This window comes from Muscardinus avellanarius (assembly GCF_963383645.1).
Source record: "Muscardinus avellanarius genome assembly, chromosome: 10".
Taxonomy (NCBI): domain Eukaryota; kingdom Metazoa; phylum Chordata; class Mammalia; order Rodentia; family Gliridae; genus Muscardinus; species Muscardinus avellanarius.
The window spans coordinates 13,775,427-13,795,896 of NC_137796.1; the positions used below are offsets into that span (position 1 = coordinate 13,775,427).

At 46.0% G+C, this 20,470-nt stretch overlaps 1 protein-coding gene across 1 annotated transcript; it reads left to right on the forward strand.

The window, feature by feature from the left end:
- Nucleotides 1-325: 325 nt before the first annotated feature.
- On the forward strand, nt 326-20,106 carry LOC308268331 (protein S100-A10-like; the record flags this gene model as incomplete). The annotated part of the gene is made up of 4 exons (XM_080703477.1): nt 326-589; nt 18,677-18,752; nt 19,115-19,222; nt 20,045-20,106. The coding sequence occupies 4 exons, from the start codon at nt 326-328 to the stop codon at nt 20,104-20,106; spliced, it is 510 nt and encodes a 169-aa protein (XP_080559603.1).
- Nucleotides 20,107-20,470: the final 364 nt, after the last annotated feature.

Sequence of the window (20,470 nt, forward strand, 5' to 3'; positions counted from 1 at the left end):
ATATATTTCAAAAATAATTGTGTCAAAATGGCAGACCTGGGGAAAGGAAGATTTGGTCTTGGTTTCAGTCAGGAAGCAAACAGCTATTGAAACTTAGATTGACTTAGCTAAAAGTAATTAGCAAGTCCACAGGAGAGGGGAGCTAGGACTTCCTCTGTCTAAAGACAGATCTACATAATAATCTAGCTGGGATGGGAGGAGGGGATTGACCTTTGTGAAAGACACGTTGCACAAAGGCGCTCGGCCGGAGCTCAGCTCACCACCAGCACCCAGCCCACCCCGGGTCCGCACCCGCCCCCGGCCAGGTTTCCACAAACCTCCCCAAATGCCATCTCAAATGGAACACGCCATGGAAACCAGGATGTTCACTTTCCACAAGTTAGCGGGGGACAAAGGCTACCTGACCAAGGAGGACCTGGGAGTGCTCATGGAAAAGGAGTTCCCGGGATTTTTAGAAAATCAAAACGACCCCCTGGCTGCAGATAAGATGATGAAGGACCTGGACCCGTGCCGTGACGGCAGAGCGGGCTTCCAGAGCTGCGTCTCGCGCATCGCCGGCCTCACCATCGCATGCAATGACTACTTCACAGTACACAGAAGCAGAAGGGGAAGACGTAGACGGGATCCAGCGCTGATTCCCACCCCGACGAGAGTCCACCCAAAGGGTCCCTTGGGAGAACCGGCCCCACAGCTGCCCCTGTGCAAAGATGTCGCCAGAGCATCAGGACCCTTAGAAAATGGACACATAACACCCAGCTCCCCTTCGACCCCAGAGAGAAGTTAAATGCCAGATAAGCTTTTGGTTTTTATATTGTTTGCATCTCCTTGCCTTTAGTAAATAAAGGCCTTTTTTATTTTAGTTCTGGGGGGAAAAAAAGGACATGTTGGCAGGGGTGGGAGGAAGTACCTTACAGGGTAAGGGGAGGAACCTTACAGGGACATTTACTATGTCCGAATTATGTAAACAAGATGGAGGTCATGGGTATAAAAGGCCTGGTCTGCATGTTGTATCTTTGGTGGTGGGACTTCACTCGAACCACCCCCCATTCAAGAATGGCCTGGGGCTGTAACTATCTTCTGTATTTCTATCTTTTTAATAAACTTCTTTAAATCTTCAGCAAGAGTCCGGGCTAATGTGTATTTATCCTTAGCTCAGGACAAGAACCCACGGTTTTTTGGTTTTTCTGTTTTTGTGTTTTGTTGTAGTTTGAGGGAAATTGTGTCCGGGACCCAATTCCCGGACTCCGGGACAGTTTCCGGGGTCTCCGGGGACAGTTTCCCCAAAACCATAACAACATATTCACAAAACCGTAATACATACTATATATAGCATATATAGTATATTTGAGTTGAAATAGGAGTTTTTTAGAAAAATCATTTTCAGCCGGGCATGGTGATGCATGCTTGTAATCCCAGCATTCAGGAGGCTGAGACCAGAGGATCGCGGTTTGAGAACAGCCTCAGCTACTTAGTGAGGCTCTCTGCAACTTAGTGAGACCCTATTTCAAATTAAAGAATAAAAACAGGGCTGGGGGTGTACCGTAGTGGTAGAATGCCCCTGGGTTCCATCCCCAAATCCACCAAAAAGAAGAAAAAAAAAGAAAAATCATTTTTACAAAGTAACAGAAGCCAGTTAATATTCTCAGTCTGTTCCACAAAGCTATGGCTCAGGTATCTGAAGGGTGAAACTCCCCCACCCGGAGGCTCCCAGGCGGCACTTTGACTCTTCACCGACAGTCATCTGCGACCTAGTGCCCACTTCCGTGTCCTCCCTGCGAGATGATTCCCCCGAAAGAAGGGCCACCAGCCAAGCAAGGAAGTCCGTGGAAAGAGCTGCGTCAGGAATGATTTTTTAAGTTTTTGTTTGTTTGGCTAGCTTTTGCTTCACGTGGAGCAAATCTGAATTTCATTTCCTTTTTTACTAGTAATAGAAGAGATGTTACCAGGGAGCTAAGCGACCTTCCTACCCCTTTCTCTTCCTCCCAGTTCCTTCCCTCGGAAGTATTCGGCAAGGAAGAACTGAACAGGAGATGTGTTGTAATCCCGTACCTGCCGTGGACAACATGTAAGAAGCCACCTGGGCTAGTCCAGGAAGTGTTTGGATGTTTTAAGAACCTTTGTTCTCTAAGGTTTCGTACAGAAAGTTGGGAGGAAGGTCTACTCAAGGGTGGAGGTAAAAAAAAAGTGATGTGTCACGTAAGCACGAAAGAGGATAGGGGACAAAAGAATTAAATAATGTGTCTTAGGGTCCTAAATCATAGCTAGGAGTTAGTGGGGAGTCTCCTGAAGTCCACTGAGCATTTACGATCAGAGTAAGTCCAGGTAACCGAGATGGGTCAAGAAGACCCCAGGCCACCCGCTTGTCTGAGCTGATCCAGCAACTGACCACTGATCCGGAAACTCTCCCTCGCCCTCCAGAACTCACATCGTAAGTGCCGTAAGAACTTAGGATTCTAAAATTATAGAGCTGGAGGGAAATCCAAATATTATCTAATACATCTGTTTTCAAGCATTTTGGACTCAAGACTTCTTAACACTCTGAAAGATATTGAGGCCCTTAAAGTGTTTTTTGAGCTGGGCATGGTGGTACACCATCTGTAATCCCAATACTTGGGAGGCTGGGACAGGATTGCAGGTTCCGCAACCTAGTGAGACTCTGTTTCAAAACAAATAATAAAAATGGCTGGACATATAGTTCAGAAGTAGAATGTCCCTGGATTCAATCCCTAGTACTAAAAAAATTTTTTTGAGTATAGAGTTTCTATGTATTAATATTTATAATATTATAAATAAAAAGTAATCATTTCAAAATATACTTATCAATTCATTTAGAGATAAAACAAAAACACTCCATGTTAACATAAAGCATTTTTTATGAAAATTATTTTATTTTCCAAAACAGAAAAAATTAGATAAAAAATATATAATATATAAATATATAATTAGATGAATATATACATATATGTGTATGTATATATGTGCGTATATGACATATATATACACATATATATGGAAAGTATTATACACACACACACACACACACACACACACACACACACATGGAGTACTGAGGATTGAACCCAGGGACATTCTACCTGCAAACTACGCACACAGCCCTATTTTATTACTTTATTTTTATTTTTTTATTTTTTTATTTTTTGCAGGTCTGGGGATGGAACCCAGGAGCATTCTACCTCCAAGCTATACCCCCCTGCCCTAGTTTTTATTCTTTACTTTGAAACTGGGTCTCACTGAGTTGCAGAGGGCCTCACTCAGTAGCTGAGGCTGTCCACAAACCTGGATTCTCCTGACTCAGCCTCCCAAATGCTGGGATTACAAGTGTGTGCCACCATGCCCGGCTTATTTTATTTTGAAACAGGACCTAAGTTACTAAGGCGGGCCATGGACCTGTGACCCTCCTGTTTCAGCCTCCCAAGTAGAGGGGATTCCGAGCATTTGCCACCACAACTGGCTTATATTTTGAAAGATCTCTTTAGCTGGGCGTAGTGGCACAGGCCTGTAATCCTAGTACTTGGAAGGCCAAGACAGGATTACAGGTTTGCAGTCAGCCTCAGCAAGTAATGAGACTTATCAACCAAGCAAGACTGTGTTTCAAAATAAGAATAAAAGAGGGCCTGGGGTGTAAGCTTGGTGGTAGAATGCCACTGGATTCAATCCCTAGTAACACACATACACACAGTGACAACACACACATACACACACATCTCTTTCATGGCTGGCTTAGCAGAAAACAGCTGGGTTCTTTTTTCTGCTTCCATATTCAGGTATTTTGATCTCATATGATAAGTCTTGGTAAAGCAAATGTTGCTTATTAAAATGACTTTGAACGTACAGACCCCCCTGAAAGGTCATGGGGCCCACGGTGGTTTCTGGGCCACACTTTGAGAACTATGAACCTGCCGTGCGTTAGGACTGTACTTCTCAGTATCTCCACTTACTGTCCACGTGACCTCAAGCAAGTTACTTAGCATCTCTACCCTCAGCTCATGAGTAGTGCACGAACAACAGAGGGCCCTTTATGACTCTGTAGATCTCTACAGACATGGGCATCCCCACAGTCGTTTGATGGTAGGTGGAGCAACCCTGAGCCCCAAATCCAAAATGCTCTCAAAACTGAAAGTTTCTGAGTGCCAACGTGATGCCACAGGTCGAATGCCACACCAAGAACCTGCTTTATGCACACAATTATTTAAAACACTGCACATAATTGCCTTCAGGCTATGCCTATAAAATGTGTATGAAACCTAAGTGAACCTTGTGTTTAGACATGACTCTCATCACCAAACTATGACATTTTATGTATGCTAATTCCAAAGTCGGAAACATTCTGGGTCCCAAGCACTGTGGACGAAGGCTGCCCGACCTGCATAGAGGAGGAGGTACCTACAGAAGTTCAACGAAGCGCACCGAGCACGGTCGGCACCTTCACAGCGAGAGCTCACCTGATGCATCTTCCTCCTTCTGCTGCCGATTCTCTGTGACTTCATACTGAGCATCGTGCCCGGCACCGTGGGCACCTCGAGATGTGTAAGACAGCCGGTATGGAGGCACACACCCATAATTCCAGTACCTAGGGAGGCTACCAGGAGGATCACAGTGTGGTTACTCAGGGAAACCTTGTTTCAAAATCAAATAGGGCTGGGGGTATAATTTAGAGGTAGAAGACCCCTGGGTTTGATCCCAAGTAACCCTACACACACACACACACACACACACACACACACACACACACACATGTAAGATGACTCAGGCTGTTTAAAAGCAAGAGAGGGAAGACAAATGTGCACCTACAGAACAGAACTGGTTCTGTTGTTGATACCAAGGGGGAGCGGGTACTCATTCGTTACTCAAAAAGTGGATCAATTGCCTCCCACCTGCCAGGGGCAACAGAGAGGAGGCCCCAGGGCTCTGCCCCCAGACACGCCTGCGGTTCAACCCCAAGCCAGTGGGGCCGGGGTTCTGCCTGCAGGAACCCAGAGCAGCTCCAGCAGTCGCCTGCTGGGGCAGACCTGCTCCTGGCCCCTAAGTCGAGCTGAGGCTCACGCTGTCCTCACTGTGGGTGGACTACACTGCACACCTGCCTGGTTACAAACACAAGGAGTATGCCCCAAGTAAAAGAAACACCAGGGCTCAAGGATGGAATCCCCTCCCACCCCATGGCAGGCAACTCCGCCAGGCTCTCCCAGGAGGCCATGGGTGGAGGAGGATGTGGTGAGGGAGGAGGATCTTCTCTGAGAAAGAAAACGGTGTTCCTACCTGGAGGAAATAGGAGAAAACAAGCCCCGAACAGAGCAACGAGCAGCCAGGATGGCTACGCAACAGTGATGGGAAAATGGGCGTGCCTTGCCCAGCACCGCAGGAGTCAGGAGGGAGTTGCCAGCATCCCTCTGCAGCTGGGTGATCCAAGAGCCTTTGAATGAGCACCAGGAGCCGTGCATGCTGGCCCGGGACTTGAGGCTGAGACAGGAAGATTGCAAGTTTGAGGACAGCCTCAGAAAGTAGTGAGACTCATCAACCGGGCGAGATCCTGTTTCAAAAGAAAAAAATTTTTAAATAGGGTTAGGGATGTAGTTCGGAGATAGGATTCTCCTAGATTCAATCCCCAGTACACACACACACACACACACACACACACACACACACACACACACAGAGTGCCATAAAGTGGCCGTGTGACATTGCCTCAATGGTCACAGGAGGGCTGTGAAACCTTTCCCAAACAGTTTGAAGAAAAAAATTAAGCTAAGTCGCCACTTTTTAGATGTCCCCTCTTTTATTCTGCTCAGATGTCTTCGGGTTATAACTTCCTTCCTTGCCCTCACATTCTCTTCCCCTGGACTTGACATTAACTGTTGGGGGTGAAATGTGCGTGGTGTGTGCGTGGGGAGAAGTAATTCCTCCACCACCACCACACAGACAGACAAACAGAAAAACCGTGGATTCTTGTCCTAAGCTAAGAATAAATATTCATCGCTTGGACAGCTGCTGAAGATTTAAAGAAGTTTATTAAAAAGATAGAAATATAGAGATAGTTACAGCCCTATGCCAGAGCGGGGAACAGGGGGGCAATTCGAATGAAAATGCCATAGAACTCCAGTTTACTAAGTGTTTTATCCCGACCAAGTCCAAGGCAGGTCCTTTGATCTGCTACCCCTTATCTCCAGCCCCGCTCTGCTTCTGCTATCTCTGCAGCTGGATTTGGGGCGGGATGGAGGGAGCAGTCCTGTCTCCAAACACGGGCTTCTACCTTTTGTCTTACTCCCCAAGATGTGTGAACTTGTTTCCTCCCCTCTCTGGCTCCAGCCTTCCTCTTTTACCAATGTAAATTACAAGTCCCTGCTAGCTAGCCCTGGCTTTCTTAGTATAAAAGATATATTTTTAAAATTGGAAATCTTTCCTCATATTGATACATTAATACATTTTGAAACCTCTTCCCAATACCAGTACATTAACTATGCACCCACTGTGCACAAGACCCTCTGCTTAGTGCTAGGAACACAAAGGAGAGCCCTTCAGAGCTGTGGGAAAACAGGCACGCACACGTGCAAGTTCAGAAGGTTGGGTGGCAAGGAAACGAACTTGTCTATGGTGGATGAAGGCATGAGACGACTGAGGGTGGGATAAGGGGAGGCCGCATGGAAAAGGCATTTCTGAGCAGGGTTTAGGGGCTGAAAAGGAGTTCATCGGGTGGAATCGGTGTGGGGAGAGAGCTTTCTAGAGGAAACAGCGCGCCTGGAGGCCGGGAGTATGAAGAGACACGCAGACACGCCTCTGTTCCGAGCATGATGTAAGAATCTGGATACAGTTATGTTCCTCCGACTCTAAGCTCCTTTAAATAAAAAGGAATATTGACACCAATTAGCATCCAGTTAGTTGATTGCAAACAAGCTTTGAGGGCAAAATGACAGCCTCACACCTGGAAGGTAAACGCTGCCCCTCTCAGGTGCGCTGTGCTCTGGGGAAGAGCACAGAACAGTTGATCCCAGTGTTGATTCTGCCTTCGGCTATTTGGAGTCGTGTTCATGCCTACTTCTGACCTATACCCCTGACTACAATGATTTTTTCACAGAACTGGACCAGCAAGGGCCAGGAAGAGAGTGTCCAAAGGAAAACAAAGAAAATGAGACCAAGCCAATATTCAGAGAAAAATAATGCAGAGACTCAGCAACTTACAAGATCCTTAGCAACTCAGTGGAACCTGCTTTAAGCTGAGGTTGTGCAATGGAGGAGCTACATGCGAATACGTGTAATGGCATAAATACAACATGGTTAACCTGGACGCTCTCTATTGGGGAGGAGGGAAGTGGAGCGGGAAGGGCATGAAGCACAATGTAAATGTACACCACTCTCAATATGTTCCACTTATAAAAAAATAAAAATTAAAAAACAAAACAAAAAATACAAGCCAGGTGTGGTGGTGCACGCTTGTAACCCCAGTACTTGGGAGGCTGAGGCTGAGGCTGAGATATGAGGATCGCGGTTTTGAAGACAGCCTCAGTGACTTAGTGAGGCTCTCTGCAACTCAAGGAGACCCTGTTTCAAAATAAATAATAAAATAGAGGGCTGGGGGTGTGGAGATCAGAGATCAGAGATAGAATGCCCCTGGGTTCAATCTCCAGTACCAAAAAAAAAAAAAAAAAATAGGGCTAGTGGTGTGGCTCTGAGGTAGAATACCTCTGGGTTCAACCTCTAATATCAAAAAGAGAAGAAAGAAAGAAAGAAAGAAAGAGAGAAAGAAAGAAAGAAAGAAAGAGAGGAAAGGAGGGAGGGAGGGAGGGGAAGGAAGGAAGGAAGGAATTCCTTCATCATTTGCATTCTAGCATGAATCCAGACTTTCATGAAATGTGATTCTTAAATAAATGAGCACCAGCCAGACACATTGATTCCCCCCTGTAATTCTAATACTTGGGAGGCTGAGATAGAAGGGTCACAGGTTCACAGCCACCCTCAGCAACTTAGTAAGGCCCTCTGCAATGTAGTGAGTGAGACCTTGTTTCAAAATAATAAAATAGAGCTGAGGGAAAAATATAAATAATAAATAAGTAAATGGGTGCCACGTTTATAGCAGCACAATTGACAAAAGCCAAATTATGGCACCAATCTAGATGTCCATCAGCAGATAAAGGGACAAAGAAAATACGGCATATACACACAGTGGACTTACTCAGCCACAAAGAAGAAGGGAATTATGTCATCTGCAGGAAAAGGATGAAACTGGCGAGAACCATGTCACAGACGCAAAATAAGCCAGACTCAGAAAGCCAAGGGCCAGATGTGGAAGCTGGAGAAAAGAGAAAAGGAACACAGAAGGAGCAGAGGAACGCAAAAAGAGTAGAGAAAGAGGACGGGAGGGAGGAGGCGAGGCACTGGGGACTGAGTGGATCAGATTTGCAAATATATAACAACCACCCCCACGATGACCTACAGTCATTATATACCGATAAAAATCCTAATACACAGCACATCGTCTGCATGACAGTAACTTGGCAGTATTTGGTATGACTTCTCAACATGCTTCTGCAAAAACCGTCCCCCAGCAGTGTAGACTCCAGCAGCTCGACTGCGCAGGGTCGAATTCATCATGTCACTGGGCTGCGCAGAAGTTGTGACCCTTCTGAGCAGAAGATAAAGCTAAGATGCCCAATTGGTACACTCAGGGATCTCCACAACTGGACTCCACCATGACCTCTGATTACCTTTTTCTTCTATTTCTCTGCAGAAACCCTTTTCTTGGTCAAAATTAGTTTGCTGGGTGTCCTCAAAAGAGGCCATCCCCTGTGACCTCTGACGTTTCCTAAGGATGATGGTCTCATCTTCCCTCCGGCATGCAGGCTTAACCAGCAGGTACCACCTTTCCTCCGGAGAGTCCCAGCGGAAACTTTCTTTCTCATTTTTTATACTACTGCAAATAATTTCTGTCAGGAATGCAAGTATCTTGACAGTATTTAGGAAATGTCAGTAGGCACAATGGTTTGGTACTGTGTACTGAAGATAATAGTAAGGCTATTTAAGCTGAGTCATATCCACTTATTTACACACTACCATTTAGAGGGTGTTGTGGGATTTAGATTATCTTTAAACTGATCTGTACAATACAATAAAATGTAAAAGCAAGTGACCAATGTTTTAAGAAATGACCATTGTACTGGAGGTAGGAAAGCACTTTAATCTGTGATGAGAGTTTATTTTATGTGGTAGCTTCACGTATCTTATTGAACCGGGTTTTCTGTGGGTAGTTCACTTGATTACATTGTTTACTTATGGAAAATCCGCACCTGTCATGCACAACGCAGAGTTCCTTTATGAAGGCTGAACAAAGGCTCATTCATTCATTCCTTTCACAGGCTTGCAGTGAATACCTTCGATGTGGCAGGCACTGTGCTGGGTGCAGGATATACCCAGGTAATAGGTGGCTCTCCCCAACATCAGCTGGGTGACAGGGTTAAGGCTTGTGACAGAGCTCTGCCCAAGGGACTGTGTCAATTAGCTAAAGCTGCAATACTATGTGTATCTATGTTCATAGCTGCACAATTCCCCATAGCCAAACTACGGAACCAGCCAAGATAGCCATCAACTGATGAGTGGATTACAAAACTGTGGGATATGTACACAATGGGATTTTACTCAGCCATTAAATAAAAAACCTCAATTACATCATTTTCAGGGAAATGGATGGAACTGGAGGACATTATGCTAAGTGAGATTAGTCAGTCACAAAACATGAGAAATCAGATGCTTTCCCTAATATGTGAGCGCTAGGGAGAAATGGGTCATAGGAGGAACTCTAGATGAAAAAGGAAATCCTATAGAGGAGCAAACAAGACAACCTAAAGGAGGAGAAAGGAGGGGGGAAGAGGAAAATCTCTAAAACACACAATGTACTTAAACATATCAAAGTCAACCACTAAGCCGAGCAAGGGAGGGAAGGATGGGGAGGGAATGGGGTGGGGATTGGGTAGGGTTAAATCAGTGATGTGTACATGTCTGTACACACAAGTTTTTTTTACCACAATATGATGTATGAACATAATGCACCAATAAAAAATTAAAAAATAAATCTGCAATACTGCTGAGTAACAGCCAACCACACTGCTCTCGTGGTGCCCAGCACTGTCAATTTCTCCATTTACGGAGTGGTTGTCTATGTGATGCTGCTGACCAGAGTATGGGCCTGCTGAAGTGGCTGGCGTTAGCTGTTGCTGGCTGACCCAGGAGGGCCTCTGCCATGACAGCCATGGTAACTTGGGTCTGCTTCACAGGCACATTCACATAGACACAAGGGCAACAATGTGCCCAACTGCACAAGCGTGTTTAAGTCTCTGCCAAAAAATATCCCACAATCAAAGCCAGCTGCATGGCCAAGACCAGAGTAAGCACTACATGGACCAGGGTATGGAGAAGCCGAGTCATCACTACAGTCAGCCATAGGCCGACTGGATACACAAACCAGGGGCAGAGAGTGAATGGTCTCCCAGGAAAGGTGATCCTGACTCCGGCTGAACCTTGAAAGAAAAGACGGGGGTTAGCAAGGCCATAAGGACGGAAGTTGCTTTAAGCGAGGCAACCCACAGGAGCTGAGAACAACTCGAGCGTGTGAGCATGTCCACAGCTTTGCCTTATCCACGCAGGGGCCCTCACTTACCAACTCCTCCCCACCTCCTCTCTGGAATGTAGATATAAGCTCCAGATGTGCAGCGGCCTTCTTATGGCGAAAGGGCAATGAGCCTGAGGCTGGAAGTCTAGAGAGGTGGTGCCAACAGCATTACTGAGCCACGGTATCAGCCCAACTCTATGGCCGACTTCATGTCATATGAGTCAGCACCCAGAATCTCCTACAAAGTCCTCTGGAGAACTCTTCTGCCCCCCAGGGTCCCTGCTCCATCGCCAGCTCCTCCGCTAGTGTTGCAGAACACCTCTGTAATCCCAGTTCTCAGAGGCCAAGGCAGGTGACGCAGGTTCAAGGACACTGTAGTGAGACTCTCAGCAACCTAGAGAGACCCTGTTTCAAAGCTGGAAATAAGAAAGGGCTGGGGATGCAGCTTGGAGGACATCTCCAGTTCTCCAGGGGAAGAATGCCCCTAGATTCAATCCCCAATACAAAAAAAAAAAAATCCTCTCACTCCTTCAGGCAAGCTCTGCATCATTAAGAAAAGTGGTGACACTATTTCTCTCTAGTACACAGTGTCTCCATTTCTAGTTTCAACAACAGCCTTCCCCTGGCCTCCACATCACCAATGCTGAGAGTAAAGAGTGGAGAGAGAACACCCTAGAATCTCCTGGAAGACACTTCATTCACATCACCCTCTCTCCTGGGTCCTCCAGGTTCTACTGAGAGCAAATGTCTAGGGTATAATGGGACAGATAGTAACCATGATTCCAAGAACCTCTTCCTGGTTTGCAAGCACTTCTTCAGAAGGTGCTAGATCCCTATAATGTCAAGGTCAAACAAGCAGAAGTTTCGCCAAATCAGACAGGTCCAGTCCTCCAGAATCCATTCTCTACATCCAACTGCTTGGCCGGTGCCCCCGTCAAGTCAGACAGCAGGCTTTGGTTGGCAATGTGGGGTCGGTGACCAAGATAGGGAGTGTCCCATCACCACCCTGCCAGGTGAGGCATACAGAGTGAAGTGAGACACACTGGGGTCCCTCGTGGAAATGGACTCAAGGAAGGGCACCTGTTCTTCCAGTGCCTCTGTGGGCAGGAAAGACATGTGGCCAAGTGGGGTCATAAAGAAACTCAGTCTCAGTCCACAAGGTGCAACGGGTGGATCAAAGCAGGAGTGGATGGTGTGGCCAGCAGGTTGCTCCGAAATCGACTCCCGAGGAATCAAGAATCTAGATCAAGCCGGGCGTGGTGGCGCACGCTTGTAATCCCAGCATTTAGGAGCCTGAGACTGGAGGATCACGGGTCTCACTGAGTTGCAGACAGCCTCAGCTACTTAGTGAGGCCCTCTGCAACTCAGTGAGACCCAGTTTCAAAATCAGGAATAAAAAATAGGGCAGGGGGTGTAGCTCAGAGATCAAATGCCCCTAGGTTCCATACCCAGACCTGCAAAACAAAAAAAAGTCTACATCAGCCGGTGTGTGACCTCAGGTCTCTTCACCTTTCGGCTGGGGTCCCAGACTGGAGGGATGGTAAACATCCCAGGGCAGGGTGCGGCATGCGGCTGGAACACGGTGGTTCCAGGGAGACAGTGCTCCTCAAACCATGCTCTGAGAAGTGCCTCAGGTACACACGGTTATTGTAGGCTCCTTGAGATGCTGGAATTGAATACAATTTTGTGTTCATCTAAGAGCAAATAAGTACTTTTTCCCTAGAGAGAAGGTCTTTCTCTTTTTTCAGATTTTCTGAGACTCAGAAAGAAAGAGATTAGATCTCTACAACCACCACAGCACTGCCATCCAATATGGTAAAAATGGAGGCGCACGCCAGGGCTCTGCCATCCAATATGGTAGAAATGGAGGCGCACTCCAGGGGCGCTGCCATCCAATATGGTAGAAATGGAGGCGCACTCCAGGGCTCTGCCATCCAATATGGTAGAAATGGAGGTGCACTTCAGGGCTCTGCCATCCAATATGGTAGAAATGGAGGCTCACGCCAGGGCACATTCATGCTGCCCATGCCATGGTGGCTACTGTGTCAGTATAGCTACACAACATGCCCAACACAGAGCCTTCTAGACATGGTGCCTTCTCCATTTCCACAGAGTTGCCAGCATTCCCATGCCTTCCCAGGGCTGTCCAACACTGCAGACCTCAGAGCCCAGTGTCTGAACATGCTGCCTGCAGCCACCAGACACCAGTGGCCACAACGGCTTGACACTTTTTTTTTCTGCTTGGCGGGCCACAAGCACAAATTCCCATCAAGGAAAAGATGGCAGGTCTCTAAATGACCTAGGGGCTGTGGTGTATTTGAATGACCTTATTATTATTTGAGAAAGGATTTGAGGAAGCATCAAGGACAACATTAGAAAAAGCTGAGTGAGAAGCTCCAGTGTTCAGATGATTGACAGAGGCATATTGGCTTCCTTTTTCCTTTTCCTATAAGGTCAATAGACTTCCCCATGAAAAGCTGGGGATTACAAAATGACACTGGGAACATTGGCAGTTCTTTGCTCCTTAAAAATACTGAATTTAGGCCAGGTGTGGTGGCGAACACTTGTAATCCCAGCGCTTGGAGGTTGAGACAGGAGGATCGCACAGGTTCGAGGCCAGCCTCAGCTACTGAGTGAGGCTCTCAGCAACTTAGTGAGACCCTGTTTCCAAATATAAAATAGGTCTGGGAGTATAGCCCGGAGGTAGAAAAGCCCCTGGGTTCCACCCCCAGTACCATAAAAAATAAATAAATAAAATAAATAAATAAAAATACTGAATTTACCAGGCGAAGGGACACACACTGTAATCCTAGCAACTGGGGAGGCTGAGGCAGGAGCACAGCAAGTCTGAGTCCAGCCTGGGTAACTCAGCAAGACTCTGTCTCAAAAATTTTAAAAAAATATGTTAAAAGGGCTGGGGATGTAATTCAGGGCAGAGTGCCCCTTCGTTCAATCCCTAGTGTTGCAAAGTTACATCCATAGTTATATTCTATGTGTCACTGCAGAGTTATAGTCATATACCTTGACTATTCTCAGCCACACAGTGGAAGAAACAGACACCTAGGTCCTGGTCCATGGTAACGCAGAGAGCACTGTGTGATGAGTGAGCCTGGGCTTGGAGCTCAGATCTGAGCTGAGGCCAGACTTCATCACTTCTAAGCAGGCAGATGCGGACACCTTATTTGCCTTCGCCAAGGCTCTGTTCTGTCATCTGGAGAGTATGGAACTGACTGCCCAAGGCAAAGTCTGGATACAGACAACCTAAGTAAGTGTGGCATACAGTCCTGTTGTGGAACAAGCTCGAGTAAGCAGTAATTATAATTCTCATCTTTGATTTCTCCAGGCTCCACAATCCCTTGCTAGGAATTCCTGTTTTAAACACCTTGAGTTTTTAAATAATAGGTACCTATTTCATTTTTAATACATATTGATTCTTAATTAGCACATAGTTAAATACATATATTTACAGGGTACATGTCAATACATACAATAAATGTATAGTGATCAGATCAGGCAGACACATATCTCCCAGATTTTATATATATATATACTTTTTATAGGAACATTTTAAAATACCATTATTTATTTATCTATTTGTGGTACTGGAGAATAAACCCAAGGGCATTCAATTCTGAGTTCCTCTCCCCACCTTTTATTTTTTCAAAACAAGTTCTCCCTAAATTGCTGAGGCTGGCCTTAAACCTGCAATTCTCCCGTCTCAACCTCCCAAGTAGGGGGATTACAGGCATGTGCCACCATACCCCTAGCTGCAACACTTTTTTGCTGCAAGAAAAGACCAGACCGCAGTGCTGTGGCCGGAGCCGCGGCGCGGGCGCCATCTTCCCTTGCAGCACCAAGCCCCAGAGAGGAGGGGGACTCAGAACGGAGCCCAGAGCCACAGAGGAGATACGCCGGCCTCATACCCGAGGACGCAGCAGCAGCGCCTTACTGCCAGCGGCAGCGGCGAGTTCACCGGACAGCACCAGACCAATGCACTCAACAGCCCTCCAGGCTCCAGAGAGGAGCAGCGGACAGCAAGCCAAGGTGAGCCGCTGCGGATCAGCCAGGAGGAATTCGGCAGATTTTTCAGCGCAGGGAGCATCTAAAGCTCCCAGGGGCTGGGCTCAGCACACCTTGCAGGGACTCAGAGCAGAGTTCAAAAACAGAGAAGAAATACGCCAGCCTCATGGCCAAGGGCATGGCAGCGGTGCCATATTGCCACTGGTGGCAGCAGCAGCGAATTCACCGAGTCCACTACAGCTCCATCTGCGCACTCAACAACAGTGAGTCAAATTGCGGGCCCTGGAGGAGAAATCCCAGTACTGCACTCCCAGGGACTTGACCCAGTGGGGGAGTGGCGGTGGCAGAGATATCACACCATAGGAGAATGCCCAACCTGGCACCCCCCATGGTCTAAAGCAGCCTTGATTGACTCCCTGGGTCTGAGACTCTGTGATACAACCCAGTACAGGAGTAGTGGGGACTGAGATACCACAGACTCGAGATCCAGAGCACCTTAAGTGAAGTCATAGTGACCCAAGGGAAGAACCCAGAGAAGGCACAAACTTCCAAAATCATGGGAAAGAGGAATAACAATGGAGCAATGAATGCCCACAACCCCACAACATCAGAACCTGATAAAACAGAAATGCAGAGATTTATAGAAGATCAAATCAGGAAAATAACTGTAGAAATAATAGAGGTGTTTTGAAAAGAATTCAGAGAGTCAAAAAGAGATAAAGGATGCAATTAATGAAGTAAAGGCCTCAATTCAAAGTACAAACAACCGATTAGACCACATGGAAAATAGAATCTCGCTCTTAGAAGATGAGCAATCCAAAAATGAACGCATAGTTTCTAATCTAGAAAAAAATATCCGACAGCAGGAATCTGACATTGAAGAAATATGGGCCCATTTTAAGAGAGCTAACCTAAGAATAATTGGAATAGAGGAGGGAAAAGAAGGTGAAATAAAAGGAATCAACAATCTCTTCAAGGAAGTAATAGCAGAAAATTTTCCAAACATAGAGCAAGAGGTCAATACACAGGTCCAGAAAACTTATAGAACTCCCTTTAGACAGGATCGGAGAAGAGGATCCCCACACCACATAATTGTCAAAATGACCAATGGGGAAGCCAGGCAGAGAATCTTAAAGGCAACAAAAACAAAGGGCCAAGTGACATTCAGAGGCAAACCAATTAGAATCACTCCAGACTTCCCAAACCAAGTCATGAGAGCCAGAAGGGCTTGGAGTAACATACTCCAAACTCTGAAAGAAAACAACTTCCAGCCCAAAATTTCCTACCCAGCAAAACTTTCTATCAAATTTGATGGGGAAATAAGAAACTTCCATAACAAACAGAAACTGAAGGAATTTATGTCTTCAAAACCAGCGCTAGAGAAAATACTCAAAGAGATTAACTACAAAGAACAATTAGGTAACACACACCAGAACCAGAGAAACAAGATTTTCCATCCAACAGACAACTAAGATTGGTTATCTGTGGAGATTCATTATTTATATTAGTATATTTTACCTATCTCTAAATTGTATTGTTTGCTTTTATTGTTGCTAATTTTTAGGATTTCTAGTTGGAATACTAATATACCTTCAGATATAGCATTTGGAAATATTTTATCCCATTCTATCAGTAACTTTTAACTCTGTTTACATTGTCTTTGGAGATACAATATATTTTTATTTTTTAGGGAGTTTGTTTACCCTTTTGTTGCCTGCGCCATTGAAATCATATCCAAGAAATTACTGCCAATTTCAATGTTGTGAGGTTTTATGACTCAGATTTTCTTCTAAAAGTTTATAGTCTTAAGATTTATATTTAGGTCTTTTATATATTTTGAGTTAATATTTGTATATGGTGTTAGGTAAGGGTCCGATTTTATTCTTTTTCATGTAATTATTATTTTTCAACAATATTAAGTTAAAAGATAATTATTTCCTCCACCAAATGTTCGTGGAAACCTTGTCAAAAATAACTTGACCATATATGGAAGAATTTATTTCTAGGCTTTTTATTTTACTCCACTAATTTATATATCTGCCTTTATAGCAGTACTACACTGTTTCAATTATTGTAGCTTTATATGGCTTGAAATCAGAACATATACATCTTCTAGCTTTGTTCTTTTTCGAGATCGTTTTGGGTATCTAGAGTCCATATTCCATATTAGGATAGATTTTTTTGTGAAAAATAAATAAATGATAGTTTCACCTTAAAAAAGAAAAAGAAAGAAATATTCTCTGGTAAGAAAGAAAGCAAAAAGATATACTGAAATGTTATCTTTAAGTCATCAAAAGCTTGGTATCAGACAAATGAAACTGTTATGTGAGATTATCAACGTTAATATTGGATAAATTGCTATAATACTAGATGTCAACCACTAAGCCAAGCATGGGAAGGAGGGATGGGGAGGGCACGGGGTGGGGATTGGGTGGGGGCTGACTGGGTGATGTGTGCATGTATGTCTACAAAAGTATTTTCTTTATACCATTATGATGTATGAATACAGTGCACTAATAAAAAATTTTAAAAAAAAAATAAAGGAAGGCGTAACCCCAGTACTTGGGAGGCTGGGACAGGAGGACTATAGGTTTGAGACCAGCCTCAGCAACGCTGTGTCTCCCGTGTGATTTCAACAGCCACCAGTGGTTTTCTCATGTGGAAAGGGCTTTATATTTCCTTCCTTCCTTATACATACTGTGTTTTTCAACTTTTCATACTTAACAAGTATTGCTTTTAAGATAAAAATAAAACAAGAACTACCCGCTGCCCATTTCAAGCTCTTCCCCACATCTCTGCAGGGAACAGTCCCTTGAAGGAAGAGACCTTGCTCTGCTCCCTGCCAGGCAGAAGCAGGGAGGGAGGGAGGGAGAGGCGCACGCTGCTGAAATCAATACGTGGCAGCGTCTCCAGGTTCTTGTCATTGGGGCGATGATAAGGTCTTAGAGGACTCAGCTGGCGACACTCAGCCAGCACGGCAGCGCCAGCCTGCCTTCCTTCCTTGTGGAGCCTGAGAAATGAGCCAGCAGCAGGGTGAGAAAACAGAGGTACCATCATCATGATTCAATAATAACGAGCACATTTAAACGCTTGTTACTGCTCTAATACTGTGCGGGGGCTTTGTGTGTGGAACCCTAACGTTCACACTGCCACAGGTAGGTGTTGTTATCCTTATCACAGAGGTGTGGCCACCTGTCCAGATCTGACTTGAAAGTCTGTGGTTTCTGTTCTCCACCAGGGTTTATGTTCATTCCTGTGCATTTATTATCTTAGGGTCCAGAATACACAATACAGCCTGCTGGGGCGGATGCTGGACCCACCGAGAGGGGCTGTGGCCTCAGGTACAAGTGAGGGGCATTGAGTAAAAATCAGGGGCCGGTGGAAGCGCCCAGAGGGGCGCTGAGTAATTGCTATTCTGAAAATGGGGGGAAGCCAGTAAGTGTAAGAATCTATGTGAGACTTCTGACAACCATGTCAAGGCGCTCAGAGGAGGCATGTGATTTTCCCAAAGCACACAGCTAGTGAGAAGTTACCATCTTTAATAACAACTGGGTTCTTTTTTCTTGAGGGAATGTTTTTCCCTCTTTTCTTAGAACAAACACCAGTACATCTGTGTCCACACATTTATTACCTCTTACGACACAGAGGCTGAGAAATGTGACCTCCCTCGGGTGGAGGGAGCAGGCACTCGCGACTCAGAAGCAGCCTTCTTGGTCTCTCCCTGAGATAAGAGTACATGTGAGCAGGGAAGGGGAAGATCCTGTGGGCATCTGGTGCTCACTGGCCAGAGCCATGTCCCTGCGAAGCCCATCTGCCAGGAGCCTGCTTTCTGTTCCCACCCTGCTGTGAAAGCGCTGACCTCCGCCTGCCTTGGTGCCTTTGATTCCGTACCTTCCCAGCGCTTCCTCCTCTGCTTTCCCCGGCCCACCTGCGGGAGACTCTCCACACCCTCAGCCTCACTCCTTAAAGCTGCTAATGTCTCCCCAGGAAGCAAGGCTTCTCCAGCCTGTCTTGTGGGGTGGGCCCTTTCCCCACCCCCAGCAGAAGGGAGAGGGCAGTGAAGTGGATGATGGGTGTGCAGAATGTAAGGAGGAGGAGGAAGCTGAGAAGGGCGGTGGTGAGTCAGTCAGAGTGCAGAGCTCAGCCTCTCCAGTGAGCCTCTCCAAAGCAGTGAGCCTCTCCAAAGCAGTGAGCCTCTCCAAAGCAGTGGAAGCCTGAGCCCTCAACAGGTAAGATGAGAATGATCCCGGGCTGCTGAATCGGAGTATCAGATAACCTCTGGCAGGTAAGCGGGGAGGAGAGGGGCTAGTAGAAGAGAGGGCAAATCTGAATCTGAATGGCCAGGGGAATCTTCTGGGTAAAGAGCAAGCTGCCCACCCCACCCGCTCCATCCCTAAAGGGTCTGAAGGAGCCTAGAATGCGGTGGGGCTGTTTTAATTTACACTTTGCAGACAGTCCCTGTACACCTGATCCTCTCAGATCCTGGCTTGGGACTCAAGTTTCTGTATTTCCCACAGAATCTCCCCGGTTCTCGGTTGGAAAGAGGAGATAGGAGGTATGAGGAGCTGTGGGTTTTCTCCAGCTCAGGTGGGGTATGGTGTCATCATTGGAAGCTCTCAGACCAAGGACCCAAAGACCAGGGTTCGGATCCAGGCGGGGTTCTTGCAGCCAATGAATTAGTCAATCAAAGTTCAGTTTATTTATTATGAAAAAACAGGAAAGTGACTCGTGATTATCCTAAGTGTCTAACTGCATTATGTTCATGACTGCCCCTCAAAGGGCCTGGGAAATCATGTGATGCCTGGAGGATCTAGACTCTGATTAAGTTATGGGGCCAGCAGATCAGCTCAGGTGGAAGGGCCTCTGTTTTGAATGGCTTTAGACAAATCTGGATTTCTAGCTGGAACTGGAACACTTCTATGTGTGCAAAAGAAAAATGACACTTTGCTCAACCTCCCTTTGTAAGGCACTACCTTGGTACTGTGTTAGAATTTGCTGTGTGGACACTTGGCCCCGGGGCTTAGCTCCACAAGTGTCCAAATCTATGGGCTCTTTGTGATGAGGCCCAGGGCCCCGGCAGCTCGTCCTCTCCGTGTGCAGGGGGTCTTTTGTCCCCTCTAATTTCTGGTGTCAGGGACATACTGACACTGGGGAATCTAATTAGGGATCTGCCGAGTAGGTGGAATCCAGGTATCTTAAGTTGGCTTGGGGTTTGTTTTTTTCTGAGAATGTCCCATTTTGAAAAGCTCCCATGGGACTGCCGTGGGGGCATCTCTACAGCAGCTCTGCCATCAGGCTCCTGGAAGAGGTCCTTCATCCTTCTGCCCTATCACCACCCCCTTGGTGATGTTTCTCAAGATCCTAAAGTTCTCATGGCTCTTAAACTATCGGCTGTCCTTTGTGCTGCAGGTGATGCCAACTACCTGCCAAAAACTCTGAAGCACTTGTCCAGGCAACAAGTGGTCAAATAGCTTTTCTGCTGGGGTGACAGGGTGGGCTACATTTGTTCTTTGTCTTTTGTCCACCTAGTAACTGAGCTGGTTACAGCCAGGCAGCCTGTCACCTGCAATGGCACTTTTCTCTTTAATAAAACACTCCTTACAGTAATTATCATGAGGTTACTCTTCTTAGTTTTAATTACCATATGCTCAGTTATAGAAACTATTTCCTAGGATGTGTTTAACTGTTTCATATATGGCTTTATTAATATCTTCCTATGGAACTCAGACAGTACTGGTTATAGGCTCAGTACTCAGTGGTTGTGTGTGTGTGTGTGTGTGTGTGTGTGTGTGTGTGTGTGTGGTGTATTTTGCTGAAGATTGAAACCAGGGGCAT